Here is a 24,596-nt window from a genome sequence, read left to right on the forward strand (position 1 = left end):
CCGTCTGTAAGTCGAGGGTCCACTGAAGTCTATCCCTCTCTTCACCACACCACATTGGAAATCCCTGTAATCATGTGCTGTAAAGTTGATTCTGACTTATGGCAACCCCTTTTCAGGGTTTTCCGTTAGAGAATACATAGAAGTGATTTACCCTTCCCTTCTTCTGGGGACATCATGGGACTGTGCAGCTTGCCCAAGGTCACACAGGCTGCCTTTTCTCCCAGGAGGCACAGTGGGGAATCGAACTCTCAACCTCTAGATCCATAGCCAAGTTCCTGAATCACTGAGCTACCCAGCCAGCTAGCCATAAGGTGACAACAAAAGAACAGGAGGATAGCCCAGGGCTCAGTGGCAGAACATCCTCCTCCTGCAGAAGGTCCCAGGTTCAGTTCTAGCATCTTCAATTTAAGCAGAAGTGGCCATGCGAGAAACTTTTTTTCTAAAATATTTAGGTGGACGAATTTGATAATCGCTGACTCGACATAAAGCGGCTTCCGAGGTTCTTGCGTACACGTGGTATTTCCATGACTCAGCATCGTGGCAATTTCAGATCCTTTCCTTCAAGTTTCTACTCCATTTGAAAAAAAGGCTTTAAGGTACCAAAGTCCGACGTAAGGCCACCCCCGTCCCCCGAAAATGCTGAGCGCGCTTCTTCTAGGGTACAGTTTCAAAGCTCCGTGTGGAAGGGTTGGCAAGCAGAAACCGGTTAGATAGATGCAAACAAACTGACCTAATTTCCACAGGGCGTCAAATCAACAAAATGCCGCTTTCCGTGCGGGCAGTGGGAAAGCAGGTGCTTTGATCTGAGTTCAGATTTTGCGCGGCGGGAATTTTGCGCAGCGGGGGCGGGCGGGAATTCCTCGAGAGCGGCCAGAGGGTCAGCCCCTGGGTCCCGATCCCTTGCTTCTCGGGCACCTGCCACCTTTCGGAGCCGCCCGAGGGTGTGTGCCGCCTGCTCTCGCCCAATCCCCCGCCCCCTTGCTTCCTCCGCTTGGCAGCAGTCGGTTTAAATAGGAGCTCCGCGGGGACGGGATGTCACTTCGCCTCCGGGGACAAATAAAAGTAAGGCTGATCCGAGCGTCCCGCCAGATAGCCGAGGTAACCGCTTTCGGGAGCGAGCGCGGAAGGGTGGGTGCCGAGCCAGGATTATTAATAGTGCCACTTGATTACTTCAGGAAAGGTAAATGTGATACCGTCGCCTGAGTCCCTGAGTATCCGACACCGTCGAGAAGCGGGTGAGGTGGGGGGGGGGACATGGCTTTCCCGAAATAGAAGAGGCGAGGAGCCTATATAAGTGGGGTGCCCACCCGAGGTGTCCATTTCTTGAGTGAGTACGTCTCCCCAATCCATCAAACTTTCGCAGGTCGCCCGGCAAGCCTTCGGCAGGTAAGTTGGGGCGGCCCCTGTCACGGCACCGGGATGGATGGCTCCCCGTTCGTCTATGGCAGGGGTTCGAGCGGGCCCTTCCCTCTCTCGCCCGGGGCATCGCCCCCTTTCCCACCCGTACTGGGTCCGTTTGTGGACCAAGACGGGGAGAGATGCCTTACCGCACAATGTAGGAAGGACCCACCGTCTACCGGCTTTCTCATCCCACGGATAAAGCACCCGTGGTGGCGGGAGCTCCTGATCTCTCTCCTCCGCCCCTTCCCTATATAAAGGGATGGCCAGTCCCAGTCGAAGGAAAAAGTCGGGAGCGGGTGGTGGTGGAGGAACGAGGTGCCTTGGGGAACCCTGGGGTTAAGGGGAAGGGAAGGAGAAAACATGGACTGGAACCGGTGGAAGGGGCAAGCAGAAAGAGGTCGGATCGCAGGGATGCTCCTGGGTCCAAAGCTCCTTTTCAATAAGGAGCTTTTCCATCCAGGTGGTCATCACCTGCTGATTGTACCAGGTAAATCCTTGCCCCCTCATCCCGTCTCAAATTTGGCAAAATTTTGGGACTCCCAGAAATCCCGGGGCAGCAGGGCCATTTTTCACCCTGGCTGGGGATTCTGGGAGATGTAGTCATTAAAGGGAACTTTACCAAACTCTGCGGCTCCAGAGACTTCGTACTTGGGGAGTGGGTTGCGCCTGCCTAGTCTGGACGTCCTGGTTCCTGGGGCCGAATGTTGTACCTGCCCAGCCCTGGGTTGGCGGCCGTCCCGGAGCGCGCGTGGCCCTTGGCTTCTCCGTTTGGGTTCCTGCCTGCCTGGGACTGGAGCCTTGCTCCCAGATCCATTCGCTTAGAGACTGGCGGTGGGCCGAGGTTTGCAGTCTACTATGGCACCGAACCGTAGACCGGGAAATACTGGTGAAAGGGGGCGTGAGCTTCGGATTTTTGTGGCTTGGTCCAAAGAACGGTGCGGTGGTCTCCAAGGAGAGGCTGTAGATGCAGGCCTGGGATGTTCGGGCGGTGGTACCTGGAATAGTCGCTCCGGAGTCTCAGAAGTCGGAGAGGCGCACGCCTTCCCTTCCCGCTTTGCAAAGCTAAGAGGTGCATTTCGGTGCTTACGAAATACCGACCGGAGAAGGAGCGGTGTCATCCTGTCAATTCTCACCAGTTTTCTCCCCGAACGTTACCTATTGCACTACCTGACAGAGGTCGTGTCCCTTTCATCAAACGATTGAAGGGCTAAACCTCTAAGGAGGACCAAAACGTTTACATGGTTTATATCTTCAGGAGGTGCAGCCCCTATTCTCTGGCGCTTGTTTTCTTTGACTATTCTGAAGGCAACTCTCTTCTCTGAAGAGTTCTGTTGAGCTCTAAAGCTTGGGGTCTCAACTTTGCCAACACAGTTGACTTAATCATCATGCGCTTGCTTCTGGAGACACAAATGAGAACAAACATTTGATTGATGCTTGCTTTTCTGACCCCTTCTACTTCTAATTTCCCCTTTTGTGCATTAACTCTTTCCTAGAGACCAGGTGAGGAGAAAAAAACAGGTACCCATCTTGGTGTTCTGCCATCACCTTCTAGGCTAGGTATTACAGTTGCTAATGAGGAACAGCCTGGGCCAGGGTTGTTGACAGTGGCAGACTTAGGTAATTTTAGACACTGGACATCATGATTTTGCAGGGTCTCTCCAGACAAGGCAGTCTCATGGAACATCTTTGTAAATGAGTATTGCTTCTTTTACTTTCATTGGTCTTAACCTAAGCCCTGTTGGATGGCGATGTCAAATAAGCCTTCCTGGCTAGTGGTGGATGCTGAGTGGGTGCCTGGCTTTCTGCTGGTTTGGGGCATGGAAAACTCTGGCCCCTTGACTTGAGGATGGGCTAAAAAAGCAGTATCCAAGTTTGCTCCTTCAGCAAAGTGTAGTGGGGTGGAGAGAAGAGCAGCAAACCAGAGCATCTTTGCTTCTGGCACTTGGTCAAGAACAGATTTGATGCACTGCGACCCGAGATGTCTTGAGTCCAGGGGGTTGCTGAGTAAGGCCTGGGTGAATAGGGGTAGTGAGTATCGGGTGTGTAGAAGAGAGGAACAGGTGGTGGTACTGCACCAGTCTTCTATACCCACACACAGAGAGACGTTTTCTGCTCTCCCTCCCTCCCTTTCTCTCTTTGGAAAGGCAGGATTTATATTCAGATTTTTAGAACTGAGGATACTTTTGAGCTGAAAAGCATAAGGTAGACCCAGATTTATGTGTTTTAGCACAATTAAGTAGAAGAAAAGGCACCAGAAATGTGTTGGCTGATTTTAAACCCAAAAGCATGTATGGATATATGTATGTATTTCTTCATTCCTTTTGCGTTGTGCCTCCTCTTTAGTGAGTTCAAGGCAGCATAGATGCCTCTGTCTCTCTCTCTCTCTCTCTCTCCTTCTCACTTTCTCAAAGCAACCCTGTAAGGTAGGTCAGTCAGTAGGAAGAGGAACTGGCTTACAGTTACCTGGTGAAATTCCATGGGGAGATGAACCTGGATTTCTTAAGTCTCAGTCAAACACTGTAACCACTATGCAACACTACCAGTCCCTGCCCCACAGTTTACTTCTTCACAGGATCTCCTGTGCCCCCAGGCATTTTTTGATACTGAAATATGAAAGGGAGAGAAAAGCATTGGGAAGGGAAAGAAAGGATTCAGAGAAATGAGCCATTGTGTGTGTGTGTGTGTGTGTGTGTGTGTGTGTGTGTGTCTGATTGTGATTGTGATTGTGATTGTGTGTGAGATCTTCCCTGCAGAAGCTGCCCCGTCAGCTGTCAAAATCTCACTGCCATCACCTCAGGTGATTGGGAAGATTTGGGTTTCAGTTTCTTTAGTGGTCAATTTTTCTGCTGGGTCAGAAATTCTGTGATCATTGAAATGGTTGTGTTCTCCCACCTCAGAATAGGGAATTGTGGCCCTCTGGACTACAATGCCCATCGTGCATTGTACTTTCTTAGCTAGGAAGATTTGGGCAGATGGGAACTGGAGTCAAATGAGCTCTGTAGTGCCACAGGTTCCCCAGTCCTGTTGTTGTTGTTATCATATGTCATCACGTCCCCTCCAATTTATGGTGACTCTATGAATGAGCAATCTCTAAAATGTCCGCTCCTCAACAGCCCTGCTCAGCTCTTCCAAACTCAAGCTTGTGGTTTCCTTTAGGGAGCCAATCCTTCTCATGTTTGGTCATCCTCTTCTCCTGCTGCCTTCCACCTTTCGCAGCATTATTTTCTTCTCAAGAGAATACTGTCTTCTCATGACATGCTCAAAGCAGAAAAGCCTCAGCTTCAACATTTTTTACTGCAGAGATCATTCAGGCTTCATTGAACCTAAGACCCACTTGCTCATCTTTCTGGCAGTCCAGGGTATCCACAAAGCTTTCCTCCAGCAATATATTTCAAATGAATCCATTTTTCCCCTGTCAGCCTTCTTCACTGTCCAGCTTTCACACCCATAAATGGTAATCAGAAATACAGGAGTGTGGATGATCTTGGTCACCTCCAGGGACACATCCTTACAGCTCTGGCCTACATCAATGAGAGACATCAAGAGTCTCCTATTTTCATGATGTTTCTTGTCTTGATTCAGAGAGCAGGACATTTCTCAAGAGCACAAAAGGTCTCTAGACTCTTTTGTATGGCTTCAGAGGAGTCTCCCAGAAGCCCTTTCTCTGCTTGTTCTTCTGGCTTAGATGCTTCAACAAGTGTTTTCCAGTACAATCCCAGGTGCACACAGCATGCTTTTGAACTATCATTCTACTTTTTCAGGCTGTAGATTTCAGCCACAGGGGAAGTCTGGCTAAAGCCAGGATCAGCTTTCCTTTTCTTTGATTTCATTCAGAAAGGAAAATGGGGTGTCTTGCATGAAACTGCAATAGCCTCCGCTCCCATTTTCTTTCGAGTTCTACTGCCCCCCTCGGTGTTCCTTTGGCTTCCACTGATCTCAAATCACTGCAACCCCTTCTGCTGCATTTTTGATGGAAGCTGCAAAACAAATAAGGCTCTGGTTCCACGAGGATTGATTTCAGAGTGCTGGGAAATTGCTTCTGCATCTGATGATAGCCTTTCCAAGACTTTGCCTGATTTAGAGCTCAGTCTTGCTCAACTGCCAAAAAAAGAGAAAAAAGCTTGATAGCAGCTTCTCCCATCTGGCCTTGCACTTACCCATAAGCATGCATAAGCATTCAGAGTTTGGAAATATTCTTCTTTTTGGGGGAGTAGATTTCCAGGATTGCCCACTGGCCATGCTGGCCATGCTGGCTGGGGAATGCTGGGAACTGTAGTCTGAAAAAGCAACTTCTCCAAGGTCTGTAGATGGGGGAGTTCTAAGACAGCTTGGTCCACAGGCAGCGTATTGTGCCCTATTGCAAAGGGGTGGGGAGTCAAAGGGAACATAAAGAGCATCCCTCCTTCTCAGATAACCTACTAAGGGTGTAAGATTAACCGGATTTTTTTTTGTCTTGAGTGACTTGATCACCTTAAAGTAGGTCAAATCAGCAGAAAATGAATCCAAACCGTTCTGTTTAAAATGGGATGTAAATGAGTCTGTTGCTGAAAACTACAGATGGGTTGGAAGAGAGAAACCCACTTAAGAAGGCAGTATTGGGTAGTGGTTAGAGCAGTCAATGGCAGCCCTTGACCATCCAGACATTTTGGAGTATAACTCTCATAGTCCTTTACCACTGGCTATACTGGGTGTGGCAGATGGGTGTTGAACCAATAAATGTTTCTCACCCAGATACCTCACAGGATTATTGCAAAGTTGGGGAAAGACCCATATCCTGTCTTGAATTCCTCAGAGGAGAGAACAGTTGAAAATACTAAATGGACATAACAGGATATCAAAGACCAACTGGATAAAGCTACACATTAAAAATGGGTACCTGGCAAAGAGCATGTTGTATAGATTTTATATATAAAATATGAGAAACCTTGAAACTACAATGCAGACATTGGGATGCTTTAAAATTTAAAAAAGAACATTGAGAACATATCAGGAATCCAGTGAAAGGAAGAGATTTGACAAGATGCCACCAGCTCTGTATTGCAAGGATAAGGAATGTGCAGCCTTCTGATAGCATTGGACTACAAACTCCATCAGCTCTATCTGGGAAAGCTAAGGGTGAGGAATCATAGGGACTGCAATCTAACGAGATCTGGAAGGCCACATCTTCCATGTCTTTGCTACATACAAACCCTATAGAAAGGACAAAGGAGTACTGTTGCTCCATAGGACAGAGAGTTTAATGAACGAAAGCAAAACAAAAACAAACAAAAAAAAAAGCACCACCACAGGGTCCAGACATCTCTATCTACCACTCTGTCTATGTTTCTCAAGTTCACCTCTTCCAACTGGTTTTCTTCCCATCAGCCTCTTCTTTTAGTTGCTTACCGCTTTGTGAATGCCATTGCCAACATTTTTTTCAAGATTAAAAAAAACCTTTTGAAAGGGGAGGTCACAGGAATGGGCGCAGGGACTGAAGATGTGCATGTATGCCCTGCAGATCTCTGGAGATTGCCTACCCCAATGTTAGAACATAATGCTGCAACCCTGTAACCACATAGCTGGGATTAAACCTCATTGGACTCCATGGCACATCTTTTTGAAAAAAGTAGCATAGGGTTTTAGTCCTGGAGCTGACTCCAGGCAAGGCGTTCTTGAACGAAATACAGAGCAGTGCCAGAAAGCTGATACAGGAATTATTGACACCAAGAATACAGTATATATGCTTTGGTAGTAAGTTTCCAATGAAGTACAATATTCTCCAACTTAATTTCAAAAAGAGAAACTTCTACCAGAAACAACAACATAGCTTCAAGAAGAAGAAAGAAGGGAAGTAAGGTCATTTCTTAGTTACTGTAACAATTGAAATAACTTATTCCAAATCTATGGCAAAGATTGGGAATGGTATAAACAAGCCAAGAGTATTAAGCAAAAAAAAAGGTAAAGGAAGGTCTAAAAAGCAAGAAAAACTTCACAGTATGGATCTCTTGATCGGATGGAGAGAACAAAATGCGTAGATATAGATTCACAGCATGAAGGCAGTTGAAGAGGAAAAGGAAAAAGAAGAGGAGGAAGAAAACTGAAATGTTGACAAGATGTTGCCATCAATGGACTAGTAAGGCTTCAATGTTTTGAAAACTCAGCTTTAGCTCAAAGAGGACCAGTGTTTTCATTTTTAATTACACATTTTTAATTGGTGGCAGTGTTACTGTTGTGAACTAGCTTAGGTCAGGCTGAGACCCATCTTTGAAGATGAGTGATGTGACCTCTCAGATGTACTGGATTAAATCTCCCATCACTCATACTTAATGTGGCTGACTGCATAAGGCTAGTGTGGTAGGACTCTGTATAATAACACATCTGTGTTATTAAATTCTAAGAAGAAACCAAAAATTAGCCAGGGACTGGGTCTGAATGGTATAAACTTGAATGATAAAAACAATGAAGCTGTTGGTCCTCTAAGAAAATACTGTATGCAACATCCCACCAAACTGGCTTCCTTTCTTCAGAACTAGAAAACATTCACTGTGGTGCCAATGGTTTAAAGGGGGATGGAGAGAATTACATCCAGTTTTGCCTGCCAGATTTCCCTCATATCTCAGTAGCAAAAGCAATATTAAATATGTAACTATTAATCCTAAAATATTAAACCTTAAGGTGACATGGGCTTTTGGCTTTTTTATTTTTATCTTTATATTTTTTTCAAGATTATTTTTCCCTTTGGGTTTTGCCTGAAAAGTTTGCACAGACTAAGAAGGCTACCTCTTCAAATTCTATTCAACCTATGGAAGAACAAGCTTGCAGGGGAAGAGGTGGCGTGGCAGTCCCACCAATCTTTTAGAATTCTTTGAGAGTGCCCTATAGAAAGTGGTACTTTAGCAGGCATATATTTGTGCTTCTAGCAAATTCCTCCATCAAAGATTCCTGAGTAAATTGGCAATCCTGGACAAAGAGAACAGATCCTTTTGTAGATTAGTAATTAGAAAACAGGAATCAAAGAAGTAAACAGGCAGTTTCTAATGGGGGGGGGAGAAATGGGGAAACACAATTATATGTAATGACAGACAGAAGTGTCATTTAGTCTGTTCCTAGATACTATGAAACTGGCTGGATATTTCAGTGGTTTAGGAGGTGGGAGTTTGATTCCTCATGGTGCATCCTCTGAGTAGATATTCAGGAAACAAAAATAACAAATTAGTTTCAAGGTTAGCAAATATTAAGTGATGCACAATGAGGCAATAGCCCTTTCCTTCCCACAACCCCTAACTTAAGCACTGGCTGTAAATTGGACAGGAAGATGGTCTTGGTGTTGTGGCAGATAACCTTGATGAATGCACAATTAGCTGTAGAGCTTAAGGAAGGAAGGAAGGAAGGAAGGAAGGAAGGAAGGAAGGAAGGAAGGAAGGAAGGAAGGAAGGAAGTGATACCAGAGCAGAATCAAACTGGAAGGAAGGAAGGAAGGAAGGAAGGAAGGAAGGAAGGAAGGAAGGAAGGAAGGAAGGAAGGAAGGAAGGAAGGAAGGAAGGAAGGAAGGAAGGAAGGAAGGAAGGAAGGAAGGAAGTGATACCAGAGCAGAATCAAACTGGAAGGAAGGAAGGAAGGAAGGAAGGAAGGAAGGAAGGAAGGAAGGAAGGAAGGAAGGAAGGAAGGAAGGAAGGAAGGAAGGAAGGAAGGAAGGAAGGAAGGAAGGAAGGAAGGAAGGAAGGAAGGAAGGAAGGAAGGAAGGAAGGAAGGAAGGAAGGAAGGAAGGAAGGAAGGAAAGGAGGGGACTGAAGCAGAAGGGAAGAGAAGTGAAAAACTTGGAAGAATGAAGTTTGAATTATTAGGAAGGGATTGAAATCAAATGTCAGTTTTATATGGTGCTTTTGGAATAATGTAGGCTTCCAGTCTCTAAAAAAAAGATATCTCGCAACAGACCTTGAGGTGTTTTGGACTGGGAGTCCCCTCAGTCCTAACTGGCACAACTGCAACCAGGAGCTGTGAGGGATATGGTCCAAGACATCAGGGTGGTGTACCAGGTTGTCCTTAGAGCTTTGAAAGATACAGAAAAGTTGGCCATAATAGTCAAGGGGTCTCATTGCTTTCTTCTCTATTTTCTCTGTTAGGAAAGGCTCAGCTATTTGGGGGAGAGGACTGGTTTGGGAAGAAAAATATGTCAAAAGAATGGTGCATATTCGTTAAATTAAAATTATTAAATGTTAAAATTAGGAATGAAGAGGAGTAAGCAGGCAGAGGTAATTTTTTCGCTTTCTGTCAAATTAGCACTTGGTGTGACTCAATGAAACTGAGTTGCAGAACAATGCATGGGTGTTTGGTGCTTAATCACTTTATAAACACAGCAGATCCTCTGCTGTATTCATTCAGTCAGAGTTGTGGAATGTGTAGCCCTCCAGATGTCCTAAAACTCATGGGAAGGTCGTAGCTCAGTGGCAGAGCTTTGCATGGAGAAGGCCGCAGATTTAATCCTCAGTGTCTCCTAACAGGGCTAGGAAAGACTCCTGCCTGAAGTCCTGGACAGCTACTGTCCGAACAAGACTGGGCTAGATGGGCAGAGGCCACACTCGTTGCAGGACACCTCTTATGTCTCCAGCTCCACTCACACCTATTACTGGCTGTGATGGGTGTAACTGATTTGAGTTGGAGTCCACAAGCAGCTGGGACCTAGGAGTTCCCACCTCAGCATCAAGGAGTATTCACAGAGCCAGCAGTGGTTTTGCAGAGGGAGGTGCCTCAAATCTAAAGGTGCTCCATTGTAAATCCTACCCAGCTAACTAGGCATAGGAATGCAGCTTGGTTTGCCACCTGGATTGCAGCTTTGATCACAGAAGATGGTGTAGGAGTCCTCTTGGTTTTCTTGCTTGGCGTTTCCTCTAAGGTCATGAAAGGTTTTACTTGCAGGTTGAAAGGTATGCAGTACAATACCCAACTGTAAAATAAAAACTGCCAATCACTGTACTTAAGAACAGCTATATCCGCAGAAATCCATTGTTCTGTAGGCCTAGCAAATCAGGTCTCTCCCCATCCCAGTGGGGAACTTCCAGACCTGGATTTGAATCCTACCCTGGGTGACCCAGTCAAGATCTGGGCTGTAACCTCACTCAGAGCAGAGTCTTAGGTGCCCTGTTCAGAGCTTCTTGGAGGAAGGGTGGGAAGGGAAGATTAATAAGATGCTGGATCATTCCAAAATTGAAAATAAGTCCCCTGCTTTCTCCTGCTGCACCCTTCTGTGGGACACTGGCCCGGACAGCTTGACTTTAACATGACCCTCCTCCTCTTCCCCATTTCCTTCGGCCCCACCCCATCCCAAGAACAAACCCACAAAGCACCCACCCCCGCGACTTCCAGCCACAACCATTATTCGTTGAGTCCACATTGTCCACTTTTGTCAATGGGGGCGCCTAGTTGCCGACCAGACACGCACACCTCGGGAGCCTCTTAGAGTGTGCGGGCTGGCGCAGCTCCAGGCGCTCCCGCGGTGTGCAATCCTGTCCCCGCCCGGCACTGCAGCTTTGGTCATATGAGCAGAAGTGAGGAGAAGAAGGGCACTTTCCACCCCACCCCCCTCCTCCCTCCTCGGTCGCCTCCTCCTCCTCCTCTTCCTCCTTAAATCTGATCCCCCCACTTCGCCTCCGGCTCCTTTTTCTTTCTCTTTCCTTCTCCCAACAGTTCCCAGGATGGCGATGACTGACGTGCTGAGCGCTGAGGACATCAAGAAGGCGGTGGGAGCCTTTGCAGGTGAGCCCGCGGGGGGGGGGCGGAGGGCGGAAAGGGGGAGCCGGTCTTTTCCTGCCTTCCTGGTTTGCACCGGCATGGAAGGGTGAGTCGGGGCTGGACATGGTAAAAGTCGGACTCAGGAAAACTAAGGTGGAGGTTGCGGCGGGGGGAGAGACGGAGGGACAGAGAGGAGGAAAGGTTAGCGGGCTGGCTGAGAGGATGGGGGCTAGGGGAGAGGGGGGAGAGAGAGAAAGACCCCGGGGTGCAGGCAGGAAGGGTGGCGGGCTGAAGAGGGTCAAGCAAGCAGGCCAAGTCTCGGGTCGGATCCTCCGCTAACTTCCTTCGGGCTCATTGCTGGCAAGCTGGGCTAAAGCGCTCCCGTCCTTTCCCGGCGGCGAACCAGGGAAACCCACTGCAGGTAGATTCTGCGCCGCAGGTAGCATGGGAGTGCCCCTATTTTACCAGCCCCAAGCATGGCACAGAAAACCACCCATCCCAAGCCTAGGCTCTTCTGACACCCTCCTCTTCCTCCTCCTCGCATCGTCGGGGCTTGAAGCAGATGGCGCTTCTCCCTTGTCCACCTTTCCAAGGACTGGAGTGTGAGGATGCAGAAGTTTGTGCCTGTCCGCGTGAAGAAATCAGTGGGGTTTCGTTAAGGGTTTGCAGAAACAGGTCTGGGGACAGCCCCGATCCCACTTCCTCTGCCTATCTATTCCCTTTTCTTTCTTCTGCCTTGCTGTTTTCAGCATGCAGTGGTCAGCTGTCGCTCCGGGACTCTGGGGCAGTTTGGAGCTGACTTGGGGAGATCGGACGAGTTGCCCACGCCCCTCTCCAAACGCATCCAGCTCCCGGAGGTGGCCGGTGGCCAGGCCGCTCAGGGGCTTCCAGGAGCTGTTCTCCAATATTTATTTTATTTTGTTGTATTTATTACACTTATATCCCGCTTGGCGCTAAAGAGAGAACCCGAGGCCACTCACAAAGTTCAGAAAAGTAAAAGCAAATGTAATTATAAAATCTTAAAGGCATGAAAAACCAACCCGAATGTCAAAACCATTAGAAGAAGAAGAAGAAGAAGAAGAAGAAGAAGAAGAAGAAGAAGAAGAAGAAGAAGAAGAAGAAGAAGAAGAAGAAGAAGAAGAAGAAGAAGAAGAAGAAAAAGAAGAAACTTTTCTAATCTCTGAGTCAGATGCAAATGGCGGGGAAGGTGTCCTGTCCCTTTCAGAGCAATGCTAAAAATGGCATTTCAGCATCTGGTTTTGTCCTGCCAGCGACACCGGGTGAAAGCCAACCTTCTGCACCAACTATGTAAGGAGCAGGACCCTTGCCCTCTTTTCCTCTTGGACACTCTTCCATCATCCTCCCCTAATGCAGCGTCTTCCAGATGTTGCCGGTCCGCAACTCCCATCACAGGGCTGGCTGGGGCTCATGGGACCTGTGGTGGAGCTCAGCGAAAGATGCGCTAGGTTGGGGAGGCTGCAGAGGCGCCCGGTCCCGGTTGCCCGCTTGGAGGCGCCTGCCTTCTCCGTACCTTGGGCAAAAGGGACCCGTCCAGGGATCTCTTTAGCCCCCAAGTGACTACATTGCGTATCGAATCCAACCCCCTGCGTAAGCACAGAAATTGCCCTGTGAAATCTCGATCACAAGCAGGCGCGATCCACTTTCTCGACTGCAGCAGGCGCTTCGCCCAGCTTCGAGGAATCGCCGTCAACCTGCCTGTTTCTCCCTAGGATCCCTTTTGCAGAGCATCCTGCCCACCTCTTCCCCCTTTGGACCCTCCAGCAGACGTCCTAAACCCGCCCCCTCTCCCCTGCTCACATCCTCGCATCCCGGCGGTCGAGGCCCATTCCTCCCAACCCCGCCTCTCCTCCTTGCTCCAGCGGTGACCTTGCCGAGCGCCCAGCCGAGGCCCTCAGGAAACCCGGCGCAGGAGCCGCCGCGGTGGACCAAGAAGACCCGAGGGCGAAACGAATCCGCCCTTAAGAAACTGCTTTATTTCAGTCGCGGGCTCTCGCCTCGTCCTCCTTCCTCCGGCTCGGCGAGCAATTAGTCGTCCAGGCGGGACGTGGGGAGGAAGCAGACCCGCTTCCTCCAGGAACGGATTAATTCTGCGCGCTGATTCCGCCTCCCTCCTTTCCTCTCCGTCCATGGACCATTCCTGGATCCGCCCTGCGTGCAGCGGTGGCGACCAGCGACCGCCGGGAGAAAGAGCTTCTGCTGCCTAGTCGGGGCACTCGTTAGAGGTCACCACCACGCAAACGCCATTCATTGGAAGTGATTAATTGGAACAAACAAACAAATTTCAGACGCATTTAAACCTCGAAAGTCCTCCGCTCCATGTCCTTTTCCCTGTTCTTTTCCAAAAAGGACTTGGAAAGGAGAGGCTGCAGCGAAGCTCTCTTTGGGTGATGATCGCCACTAATATATTTAGCCAGATGCGCCCCGCAGACACCCCCCCCAAAAAAAAACAGCCTTGGGAGAGGTCCCTACATCTCGCTGTAAGTCCTACAGTTGTTCTTTGGCCCTTTCTGTTCTGTCCTCTTCCTAGCTTGCCCTTTTGCTTAGGACCAGGGTTGCCCAGCTCAGCCCTTCCAGCAGCCCTAGACTATCACTCCCATCATCCTCAGCCAGCACAGCCATGATATTAGGTATACAGGGCAGCACGTTGGAGACAAGTTGGTTTAGGGAGTCAACAACTTGCTATTTCAAAATATGGACTTTAAGACAACTGCAGCAAAGAGGTGCTATATCTCTGTGTCTCTCCTCCAAATGATGTTACGCTCTTGGACCACCAAGATGATTCTGAGTTACAGTGACCCTTTCTGGACTGGTGTTAACATTTTGTTTTCAGCTCTAGGATACCATATGCCTGCATATTTGGGAAAGGCGGAGTATTATAATACCTAGTTTTGCCCTCTGCTCAAAAATGTTAATAGCCCAGCTATTGCTTGTTTATGTCCGAGTCATATAGACAGTTGTGGGATAATCACAGTTTGCAAAGGAAAATAATTAACCACCTTACATCTGGTTGTTTGGCTTCTTGGTTAGATGATACACTGAGGCTAGGAAGCCATCCAAATATTTGTTGAACTATAAATTTCATCTCACTTCATCCTTGAATATATCTGCCAGACTGATGAGATTTGCAGTCTAACAATGTCTGGAAGGTCGCACCTTCCCCATGTCTGCCCTGTAGGGTGGCTAGGAGACACAGAATATGGCAATTTTGCAAAAAAGCAATAATAGGAAACTTGTAGGCATTCATATAGAGCTTCCAGAAGCCCTTATTGGCTATCGTAGCTAAGGCTTTTGATGATTTGTGCTGTCTGTTATACAGAAGTTGATAAGAGGACTGGGTAGGTAGATGGGTGTTCTTTCTGCAGTGGTCATGTTAGCTGGGAGATTCTAGCATTCCAAATCACAGAACTGCTTGTGATCATTTAATCACACACACGGGACATCATCTGATATTGTTGTCTTAATCAAAGAAAGAGCCAGTCCAGTCCTACTGTAAGGCAGAGTGAGGAAGCTTTCTCCAGCAATAGCTATTATGAGGGGAAGGGAGTGACAGCAAGGAGTAAGATGACTTAGCTATAACTACCATGTGACCTGTTCTCTGTCTTCTAAGCTAGTCTGCTGGCCTCATATATGGTGAAGATGCTGTTCCGTCACCAGTGCAGAAGAACAGAGCTTACAAAAGTTACTTTTTTGGGATTACAGTGCCTAGCACTGCTGGTCAGGGTGGCCAGTGATCATATTGGCTGTGATTTATGGTAGCTGAAGTCGCAAAAAAGAGAGATTTTTTTCAAGCTGTCAATTAGAACTCCCAGTCCAGTCTGCTTCTGTTAATAGAATGGAGGGAGTGGCAGCAAAATGTCTTGGTCCATTCCTGGGAATTGACATGTATCAAAACCAGCCCCACAGCTTCTGCATTGTTGAATGCAGATGGATCCTGGTGCTATCTTACAGGGGGAGAAAGTTGCAAATGTGCCTTGGTAACAGCTGTAAACAGAGGTAATGGCTGCTCAATTCTTCATCTTCCTACAGCTGTGGACTCTTTTAATCACAAGAAGTTCTTTGAGCTGGCGGGGTTGAAAAAGAAGTCCCATGAAGAAGTGAAGAAAGTTTTCCAAATTCTGGACAAAGATCAAAGTGGCTTTATTGAGGAGGACGAACTAAAGTAAGCAAAGATGGGCCTTCCTCTCACCTTGCATACCAGATGAAAGATGGGTGGTACTCATAATGTGTGGGATACCCAGTGTGGTACAGTGAATAGAGTGATGGTCTAGGACTCAGAAGGCCTGGGTTCAAATCTCTGCTCAGGCACGGAACCTCACTGGGGATGCAGAACTGGCAAAACTACTCCTAAAATATGTCACTAACCTTGAAAACCCCATTAGGGTTGCAAACTTGAAAATGCATAACAATAACAACATAATGTGGATCATTATGTACAACACAAGCTAATCTTACATGTGGCTGCAGCTGGCCATTATAAAGTGGCCACAGGTGGAATCCAGTGTATGCAGAATTCCTAAGTTACTATCTTTTGATTTATGCCCAGTTCTTGGAAGTAATGAATGATTATATTGGTTATGATGATTTCTTGAAAAAGCATAACAAAGTTACACTTCAAAAGTATTATAGCATGTGAAAAGGAAATTATTTTATTTCCATAAGGAGAAACATTTAGTTACCCTAAACATATTTTAAAAGGGCATTTGACAGGAATTTTTCCTAAAGGATTCTATTTTCAAGCAGAGGGGTTAAAAAGCTATTGCCAGAATTGAACTGGTATAGATATAAGGTTTATGCAACTTGCTGTGGCTAATTGATGAGGTGCTGGAAGAGGTGTCTGAGCCACATGACTGAATCGTAACTGTGATGCATCCCAGCACCTTGTCAACTAGCCACAATTAACTGCAGCAAGTTATGCAAACTTTACACAATCACTTATAGGATGCTGGGCACTGTGAAACGTGACTTACTTGTTGAAACCATTACAAGGAGTAAGTACAATGAACCAGTATAAAATCCAGGTGCAGAGTTCATGATTTGCTTGTTTTCAGTGGAGAAATATAGCCAATGCAATATTCAAGTGCAAGATCTCCACTAAAGATGTTGTGATTTTCAGTTTGGACCTCTAGATAGATATACTATGGGCACGGGAAAGTAGATAGCCCACAGTGACACCAAAGTTTATATCTAAGCCAAATATATGAATCAGGCCTTGTCCACTGCTTAGTGGGAAGATACATGAAAAGAGTCATCCCAAGGGTGTCTGCAAAATTTTTTCCGGGCAAGGAATGTGTTAAGTTAAAATAAGTCAACATTGCTGTTCATCTGTGGACATCAAAATGGTAAATAAACATAGGATCCTGGCAGGAAGGAGAATACCCTTTCCCTCCATAGATACTTGCAGGATATCCCTCTGTGCCTTTGTCCTTATATAATGTCTTTCTCAGCTATACCAGAGCCATTAGAGGGAGGAGAACCATCCACGTGCATCTTCCTCTTCCTATTGGTCATGCTCTTTCCAGCCTTCCAAACAGATCTGGTCACTGGTTGCGTTGTCAAACTGCTTTGACTGCCAAGTCCTTGTCCCACTTCCATGAACAGGATAGATCTAGAAGCAAATGAGTTCTTGTACCTTAATAACTTGTGTAGAAAAATGAACAGTGCCTTGTGTAACAAACAATACTTCCTAAAATTCCCCTTTGTATTAAAATTAAAACTCAAGAACTCCCTGTCCTCTTTTTTGATTCAACCATCCAATTTGTAGGATAGCCCATGGCTATTTGAAGAAGTGTTACAATGGCTACCATATGTCTTCTATTAATACACACCACACACACCTAAATGCAGACAGACTAAGATTTCAGTGCAGTGCTGCACATGTCTACTCTGAATTAGGTGCCACTAAGTTTAATAAAATTTACTTCCAGATGTATTGGCACGGAAGTGAACTTCTAATTCAAAGGTATTCTGGCTTTATGGAGAATAGAGTGAAGTACGGTCCTCATCTGCTGCCAGAAACAATTTCCTACCAGCAAACTCAGTTCTGTCAGTTGATCTCAGAAATCTGCCAACAGAGGAATCTGATGGCAGAAGTGCTCTGCTGGGCATGATCCAGTAGAAAACAGCCAGTGTGGGTATGTGTGTGAGGAAGGGTGGAGGTGTGAGGAGAACAGTTTTCCTGCATCTCCTCCAGATGCCACCGCTTTGTGCCAGGACCATCTCTGAAACACTCCCTTGCACCAGCAAGGGAGAGGATATGATGACAGACCTCTCTCTGTGCCCAAGGATCACCCTCTCCATATTCTGAAAGAGTAATCCATATCAGAGATGTTGGCATGTCTTTGAATCCAGGTTCCAATTCTAAGTCTGAGTCTTTGGTACCAAGTATTGAGCCCCAAGCCTCTTTTAAAAACAAGCTTTTTTCCAAACAAGTCCAAATCACTGGGGGGGAAATATTGAGTTGAGTCTGAGTCATGTCACCGGTGTGACTCAAGTCTGGCTTGACAGCAAGTCCTGCAACTTGAGTCCCCAACCTTGATTCATACTATCTTGTGAGCCTTGGGTCCATGGGATTACAGCTTAAACTCATCTGAATATCATTTAATATTATTTTTATAAAAACCACATGTAAGTGCAGAGTGCCCATTAGTGTTGAACTGTCTTCTTATAATGGGTTTGAATGTTGCCTGCACATTTGTTTCTTTGTGTTTCAATGAATAATGAATTTTTCAAGGAAGAGAGTCTGGAATAACCCTGAGAGAATCTTGCAGCAGCATACCCCCTACCCCATTATTCTGTAATGGCTGGGCCAAGAAAGACAGTGCTTGACGGGAGCAATATTCTCAAAATAAAGAACAAAGTGGGGTGGAAAGAATCTGTAACATTGCTTGAAATAACTGCTAAAGCATCTGAAATGGAGCTCTCCCTAGTGAGCTTCTCTTCTACCTGAAGCGGCTTCGTGTGACAATTTCTTCTCTTTTTGTGACATTAAGAAGGTCACCCTCACCAGCAAGAACAGAACCAACTGTTCCTCCCCATCTTAGTCTGTAAAGCTTGAGCTCAATAACAGCCACTTGAGAATGAATAAATAGAAGCTCTCTCTAGACAATACTGAAAGAAGACCCTGAGATGCAGGAGATGATAAGGCTCCTACACCTTTAATAGTTCTGTGCAAAAAGGAAATCTCATCAAGTGTAAGTCATGCATGGTATGCTGGCTGAAATTCCTCATAGCGTTCAACTATTGAAGGTGCAAAAGCCCTGTCCTCCATTTGGGAATGAGCAAAATGCAGTCCTCCAGATCTTGTTGGATTGCATCTCCCAGCATCTCTCAACATAGGCTTTACTGGCAGCTGCAGAGGTTGAACTGTAGTCTCAAAACATCTGGATGGAGAATCAGTGCAGGGAAAGCGCCCCAGAGGGAGACCACAGCTGCGATACAAGGATATCTGCAAGCCGGATCTGAAAGCCTTAGGAATGGACCTCAACAGATAGAAAACCATGACATCTGAGCGTTTGGCCTGGAGGCAGGCGGTGCATCATGGCCTCTCCCAATTTGAAGAGACACTCGTTCAGCAGGCCAAAGCAAAGAGGCAGTCCCAAAAGCAACATAATCAGGGAGCTGGACAAGGGACAGATTGTATTTGTCTTCAGTGTGGAAGGGATTGTCACTCTCGAATTTGCCTTCTCAGCCACACTAGATGCTGTTCCAAGACCTCTATTCAGAGCACCTTACCATAGTCTCTCAAGACTGAAGGATGCCTACTAGTAGAGGGGTAAAACCTGGTCTCCCATGTCCCAGTTATGCACCATATTATATCAGCTTGTTTTTATTTTTTTATCTGAATAACATTACGTTTATCCTGTTTTAATTGTTTTGTAAACTACTTTGAATGCCTTTGCAATCAACACATAGAAATAATACCCATTTTTTTAATTTTAGGTTCGTATTGAAGGGCTTTACTCCTGATGGCAGGGACCTTTCTGATAAAGAAACTAAAGCATTCTTAGCTGCTGGAGATAAAGATGGGGACGGCAAAATCGGCATTGATGGTAGGTGTTCTGCCCTGGAGAGTTCAGGTTTGGCACCAGGAGATCAGATGGAAAGCAATGATGCAAAGAATGTCATGCCTTCAAATATGGTGGTTCCCACTGTGTCATTTTAGTGTGTGCTTGCACAGAAGAGACACCTTTGGTTTGGCTTTCTGTTAGCCAACAGAGGTTGCCTACTGTATCTTGGCATCTGCTTCCTCACTGTCTCTTCTAAGAGGCTAGTCATTCTGCATTACAACAGTATTGGATATCATTGGATCAGACAGTTAATCACACTGCAAAGAAGCAATAGAATTGCCCATTTTTTTCAGGAGGGTGACCACTAAATCTCTGCAACAGCCATTGCTCTGTGAATATTCTTTCAATGAGAAAGCATGAGTGGGGCCATAAGTCATACACCGGTACAACTATGAGCGTGATTCCACAAGGCAGGCATGATAGTATGCTGTAGCAAGGTGATGAAGAGTCAAGTGGAATCTTTAAGATTAATAGATTTACTATAGCAAGAGATTTTGTGGACATATAGCACAAGTCTATAAAAGGAGACTGAATGTCCATGAAGGCTCATGTGGTGATAAATCTATGAGTCTTATAGCTGCCACAAGACTCTTTATAAATTCACCTCTGGTTTTTGTTGTTGTTGTTTTAAGGGTGTTGGAAAAAATTACTCTTTGCAATTATAGTTCCCAGAATCTCTTAGCCAGCATGGCTACCATAACTCCAAGGAAGTAATATTTCTAAGTCTGAGTTGTTTGTGTTCTTTCATTCTTTAGTGCTTCCCAACCTTGGGTCCCAAGATGTTCTTGGACTACAATTCCCAGAAATCCTAGCCAGCACAGCTACCCTGTTTCCCAAAAAATAAGACCTAACCTGAAAATAAGCCCTAGTATGATTTTTCAGGATGCTCGCAATGTAAACTCTATCCCAAAAATAAGCCCTAGTTAAGTGAAACCCTGCCCTCCACCATTGTGCAGCCACCAGAAGAAGATGATATGATTGTATTTGAATAAATGTAGATTGTTGTGGATGAAAAATACAAAACATCCCCTGAAAATAAGCCCTACTGTGTTTTTTGGAGCAAAAATTAATATAAGACCCTGTCTTATTTTTGGGAAAACACGGTAGTGATGAAGGCTTCTGGGAGTTTTAGTTCAAGAACATCTGGGGACCCAAGGTTGTGAGCGATTGCCTTAGAAGAAACTATTCCGGCTAGTACTCTGTTGCCTAAATATAGAACAGATGATGAGTTCCCGTCTTGTTCCTGCAGGTTCCCCACTGTGTAACCAATTGTGCGACCCATCTTGCAATCAGTGAAATGAAGGGACATGCATTGCTGTAAGCTGCCCAGAGGCCGTCGGGTAGTGTGGGCTGCATATAAGTTAAATAAATAAATAAAATTAGGGAGCTTACTGGAGGAGAGAAACGCTCATGTGATTTCTCTTCCACTCAGCATTTAAGCAACAGGATAGTAGCTTCTGGGAGTAAGGATGATGTGTTGCTTCTAGTTTAACTGCAAGCCTTTATTGTCTCATGGATTCTGTGAGTTATAGTCTGAAAAAGTAACCTTTATAAAGTTCTGATATATCAAGTCATACATCATCAGAAAAGAAGGTTGGGAAGCATAACAAAAGGACATTTTTTTTAAGATCCCTTTTTCTATTGGATCTTCCTGGACTGCAAGTTTTTAAAGGTTTCTCACACCCTTGTAAGTTCTCATTTTGTCTTCTTTTGCCGGTGAGGCATATCAGTAGAAATGCACCACTCAAGAAACTAGGGCAAACTGGTGTGCCAGAAACAGGAGCTGGCCTATGTCCCAGAACCTGCACTTCAGGTGTGCCTCTGGCCAGAGAGATATCTGTCGTGCATTTAGTGTCCTTCCAATATGCTGAAAGACAATCCCAGAGGGAGATGGAGATCAACCAAAGTGTCTCTTCGAAGCAAACATTAAGCATGCCAGTAAAAGTCAGCCTTGATGGTCGCTAGATTTATGGAGAAATTAAACAATAGATACAAGGTAGCAACAGTCACTGTAAATATTATTGTTGCCAGTTAATGATTCTAACCCTTTGCCTTCATGTTGGGATGTCAAAAGCTCTGCAGGTGCAAAAGGGCTAATCTCTCCTGGGCTGTGTTTCTCCATGAAAAGCACCAGCAATTAATTTCAATCACCTAAAACAGTTGTGTTCTAATGAGTCAAAAACAAACATCTTTTTTTTTAACCATGTACTGTATATCAACATTTCTGCTTGATTTCTAGGGGTCTGTGCAACATTAAATTAGACAAAAATGTTCAAATGCTAGTGGATATGCTCATCTAGATATTATTTTTTTTCTTTATTGCATTATTGTTCACTCGTTGCATGGATGCTATTCTGATGCTTTTCTTGATTTTTTTTTAAAAAAACCCTGCAGCCATAGCATCTTGTTTCATACATAAGCCACTGTGTGGTGTACCATGCTCAAATAAAACATGTTTTCAATCAAGAGTGTGTGCCCATAGGTACACAACATCACATGCCTTAAAAAGAAAAAAGTGCATGACAGTTACAAAAAAATCAAACTATGTTTCTGCAGTATCATCTTCAAAAACTCTCCATGAATTCAGAGAGACCCAGCAACAGCAGCAGACCTGCACATCCAGTGTTTTTGTCTGCCTTTATTCCAACTCCTGTGTGGAACACCTGGAGTCCTGCTTATTATAGCAGATGGACAAAAATGTTAGGAAGGATAAACCATATTTGTTTAGTTCTCAAATTGATTGGTCGTGCCATAACATCAGAGCTCTAGGTTTCAACCTGACGGCCGTACCAATGGAAATTGTACTGGGTAATCCATTCCTTACGGCAATGGTCCCTAGATGTTCTTGGACTACAGCTCCCAGAAATCCCTAGCCAGCTCGGCTAGTGGTGAAGGCATCTGGGAATTTTAGCCCAAGAACATCTGGGGTGTCAAGGTTGGGAACCACTGCCTTAAGGGTTCCCCCTACTTTTATGAGAGGATATCTCAAGGGGGTGTGAAACCAACTCACCCTGAGTCACTTTCAGTTTCTAATGCAATGCCATAAATGGCGACACTACTTTCTTTTTAGCAGTTACTTCTATATCCCATCTTTCCTCCAGTGGACTCAAGGTGGCATACATAGCTTTCCTTCTCCTGACTTGATCCTTACAGCAGCTCTGGGGGATGAGTCAGAGTGAGTGAGAATGACAGGCCCAAGGTCACTCAGTGGGTCTCACAACACTGAAGGGCTTCCGCACACTAACCGCCACACCACACTGGTTTTCTGCGTTAGACTAGCAAAACTGATGAGTGGCAGGGCCTGTTTCTTTGGTGATTCTTTCTGCTTCTGGATCTTTGATCAAGTGGCTTTACACCCTTCTGGCAGCAAATATGATTGGACAGGCTCACCTTCTTCGAGAGGCAAATTTTTACATCCTATAAATTTCAGTACCCTGAAGTCAAAGCCCAAGTCACCCTGCCCTAGTTATGGCGCTGCAGGTGTGTCATGTCCCTCTCTCCACCCCAAGCAAAGTTGTCTGGACAAAAACTGGGTAAAGAGTTAGCAGCATTGTTTTTGCTGGTGGGTGGGACACATAGCCTTGTAGTGAACTGAAGAAATCTGAAATTGGTCTGAGTCACGGGAAGACAACCTGGTACCTCCCATATGTTTTAGATGACAATGCCCATATTCCCAGACCGTTTGCCCTGCTGGCTGGGATTTATGAGAGTGGCAGACCAAAAACATTTGGCGGGCGCCAGATAGCTGACTTATTACTTCAATAATATGTAAATAAGGTAAGCTAGTAAACTGACTATAGAACTAGACAAAAGGAAAAAAAACAAAGAACAGACTTTTGAGCTGGCAAGCTTTAGAACTTTAAACTTAACGCTTTAAGTATTTACTCCGGTAATGTGTGTGTGTGTGTGTGTAGTGTTTGTGTGTGTGTGTGTGTGTGTGTGTGTGTGTGTGTGTGTGTGTGTGTGTGTGTGTGTGTGTGTGTGTGTGTGAGTGTGTGTGTGAGTGTGTGTATGAATGATCAATGGAAGTTTTAGGCAAAAAAAAAATTTAAATGGTGCCACACTTGCCAAGCAAATCAGTGAGTTGAGAATCCAGAGCCATGCTGGATCTCATGAAACTGAAATGATGAGGATGGTACAGGACAGGCTGCATGGCACACAATGCTCTTGCATCTAATACTTTATCTCTCAACAACATCTGATGCCTGAAGAAGCTGCCTCACTCTTCCTAGTGGGAGAGTCGGCTTTGTCCATGGTGCATGGTTTCTGTTGACTTTCCCTCTCACCTTGATCTCTCCTCCAGAATTTGCAACCTTGGTGGCTGAATCATAAAGGCGTTGACCAATCTGAACCCTCCATCTACCCTTGACCGCCAGATTTCAGCTGTTTTCTGCTGACCTCCTTGGTTCCTCTTCTATTTATTTATGTTGTTTTATACTCCAGCTCTGTTCTCTGCAGCCCTGAAACTCTGTAATTGTGCTGAAAGATGCTGTTAAAATAATAAAGGTCACATCAATCTGGGCTCCATTCTCTCTGCCTTTCATATGCGCCTCATTTTCACTGTGGCTTGAAAAAAGTAGGATGGAAGGAGCTAAAACTGGGATCAGGTTGGGGAATATGTATTTTCCTTGCATCTTCAGATACCCACCCACCCCCCACCCTGCACTGCACTAATGACAGAACCATTTAGCAAAATTGCTTCAGCAGAAATATGTGACTGGTAAATAATTCAATCTTATCTTACTACTTTGAGGCAAAACTGATTTTGTCCTTAAAGTCTCCTGGTTTGATGGAAGCACACACGAACACGCACCCATGCACACACACATGCCTTTGACAAACTGCTAGTGATAGCAAGAACACAACTTCATTTGGGAGCCAATTCCTTTGATTTCACTTTCCTTGAAGCTTTTTTTTTTAACGATCTTAATAGAATGGGTAACCTTAGAATTTTTGTCAAAATTTGTTTTTACTGCTCAGTGAGGCTTTCCATATATCCAGCGAGTTATGTTTTCCAAAAGCAGAGAGAGATTTGAACAAAAGGCCATATAACTGTATCCACATGTCAGTCAGACTCAAAGACGTCTTCACAAATAGCTGTAATGCTGTCATTATCAAGGATGAACAATACTGTGCATCTATCAGCAGTGCTGGCCAGTCATTTGAAACGGGGAATAGAATTATTTGTTGTAGCTTGAAGAAATCTAGGTAATTAGAAAGGAAATAGCTTCACTGAGATCTCTATACCACTAGTAATGCTCCTGCACTATACAGAAGATTGCAGGATTCTTCTAATTTTCAGAAATTAATTTGATATCTATCTTAAATCTGAATCAATACAATGGCTGCTTTTCAGGCTGAAAACTCTCTTTAGATTCTTATTGGGGCCTGTGCTATTTT

The 24,596-nt window shown here is 45.5% G+C and overlaps 1 protein-coding gene across 2 annotated transcripts; it reads left to right on the forward strand.

Moving 5' to 3' along the window:
• Positions 1-1,014: 1,014 nt before the first annotated feature.
• Positions 1,015-23,717, forward strand: PVALB (parvalbumin). 2 transcript variants are annotated; one of them, XM_073000064.2, is made up of 5 exons: positions 1,015-1,180; positions 11,065-11,133; positions 15,157-15,289; positions 19,069-19,178; positions 23,500-23,717. In XM_073000064.2, the coding sequence occupies exons 1-5, from the start codon at positions 1,033-1,035 to the stop codon at positions 23,526-23,528; spliced, it is 489 nt and encodes a 162-aa protein (XP_072856165.2). In that variant the 5' UTR covers positions 1,015-1,032; the 3' UTR covers positions 23,529-23,717. The 2 variants fall into 2 exon arrangements, with proteins under 2 accessions (XP_072856165.2, XP_020643382.1); XM_020787723.3 differs by having other exon boundaries at positions 1,037-1,386.
• Positions 23,718-24,596: the final 879 nt, after the last annotated feature.

The sequence above is a fragment of the Pogona vitticeps genome, chromosome 5, assembly GCF_051106095.1.
Source record: "Pogona vitticeps strain Pit_001003342236 chromosome 5, PviZW2.1, whole genome shotgun sequence".
Lineage (NCBI taxonomy): Eukaryota > Metazoa > Chordata > Lepidosauria > Squamata > Agamidae > Pogona > Pogona vitticeps.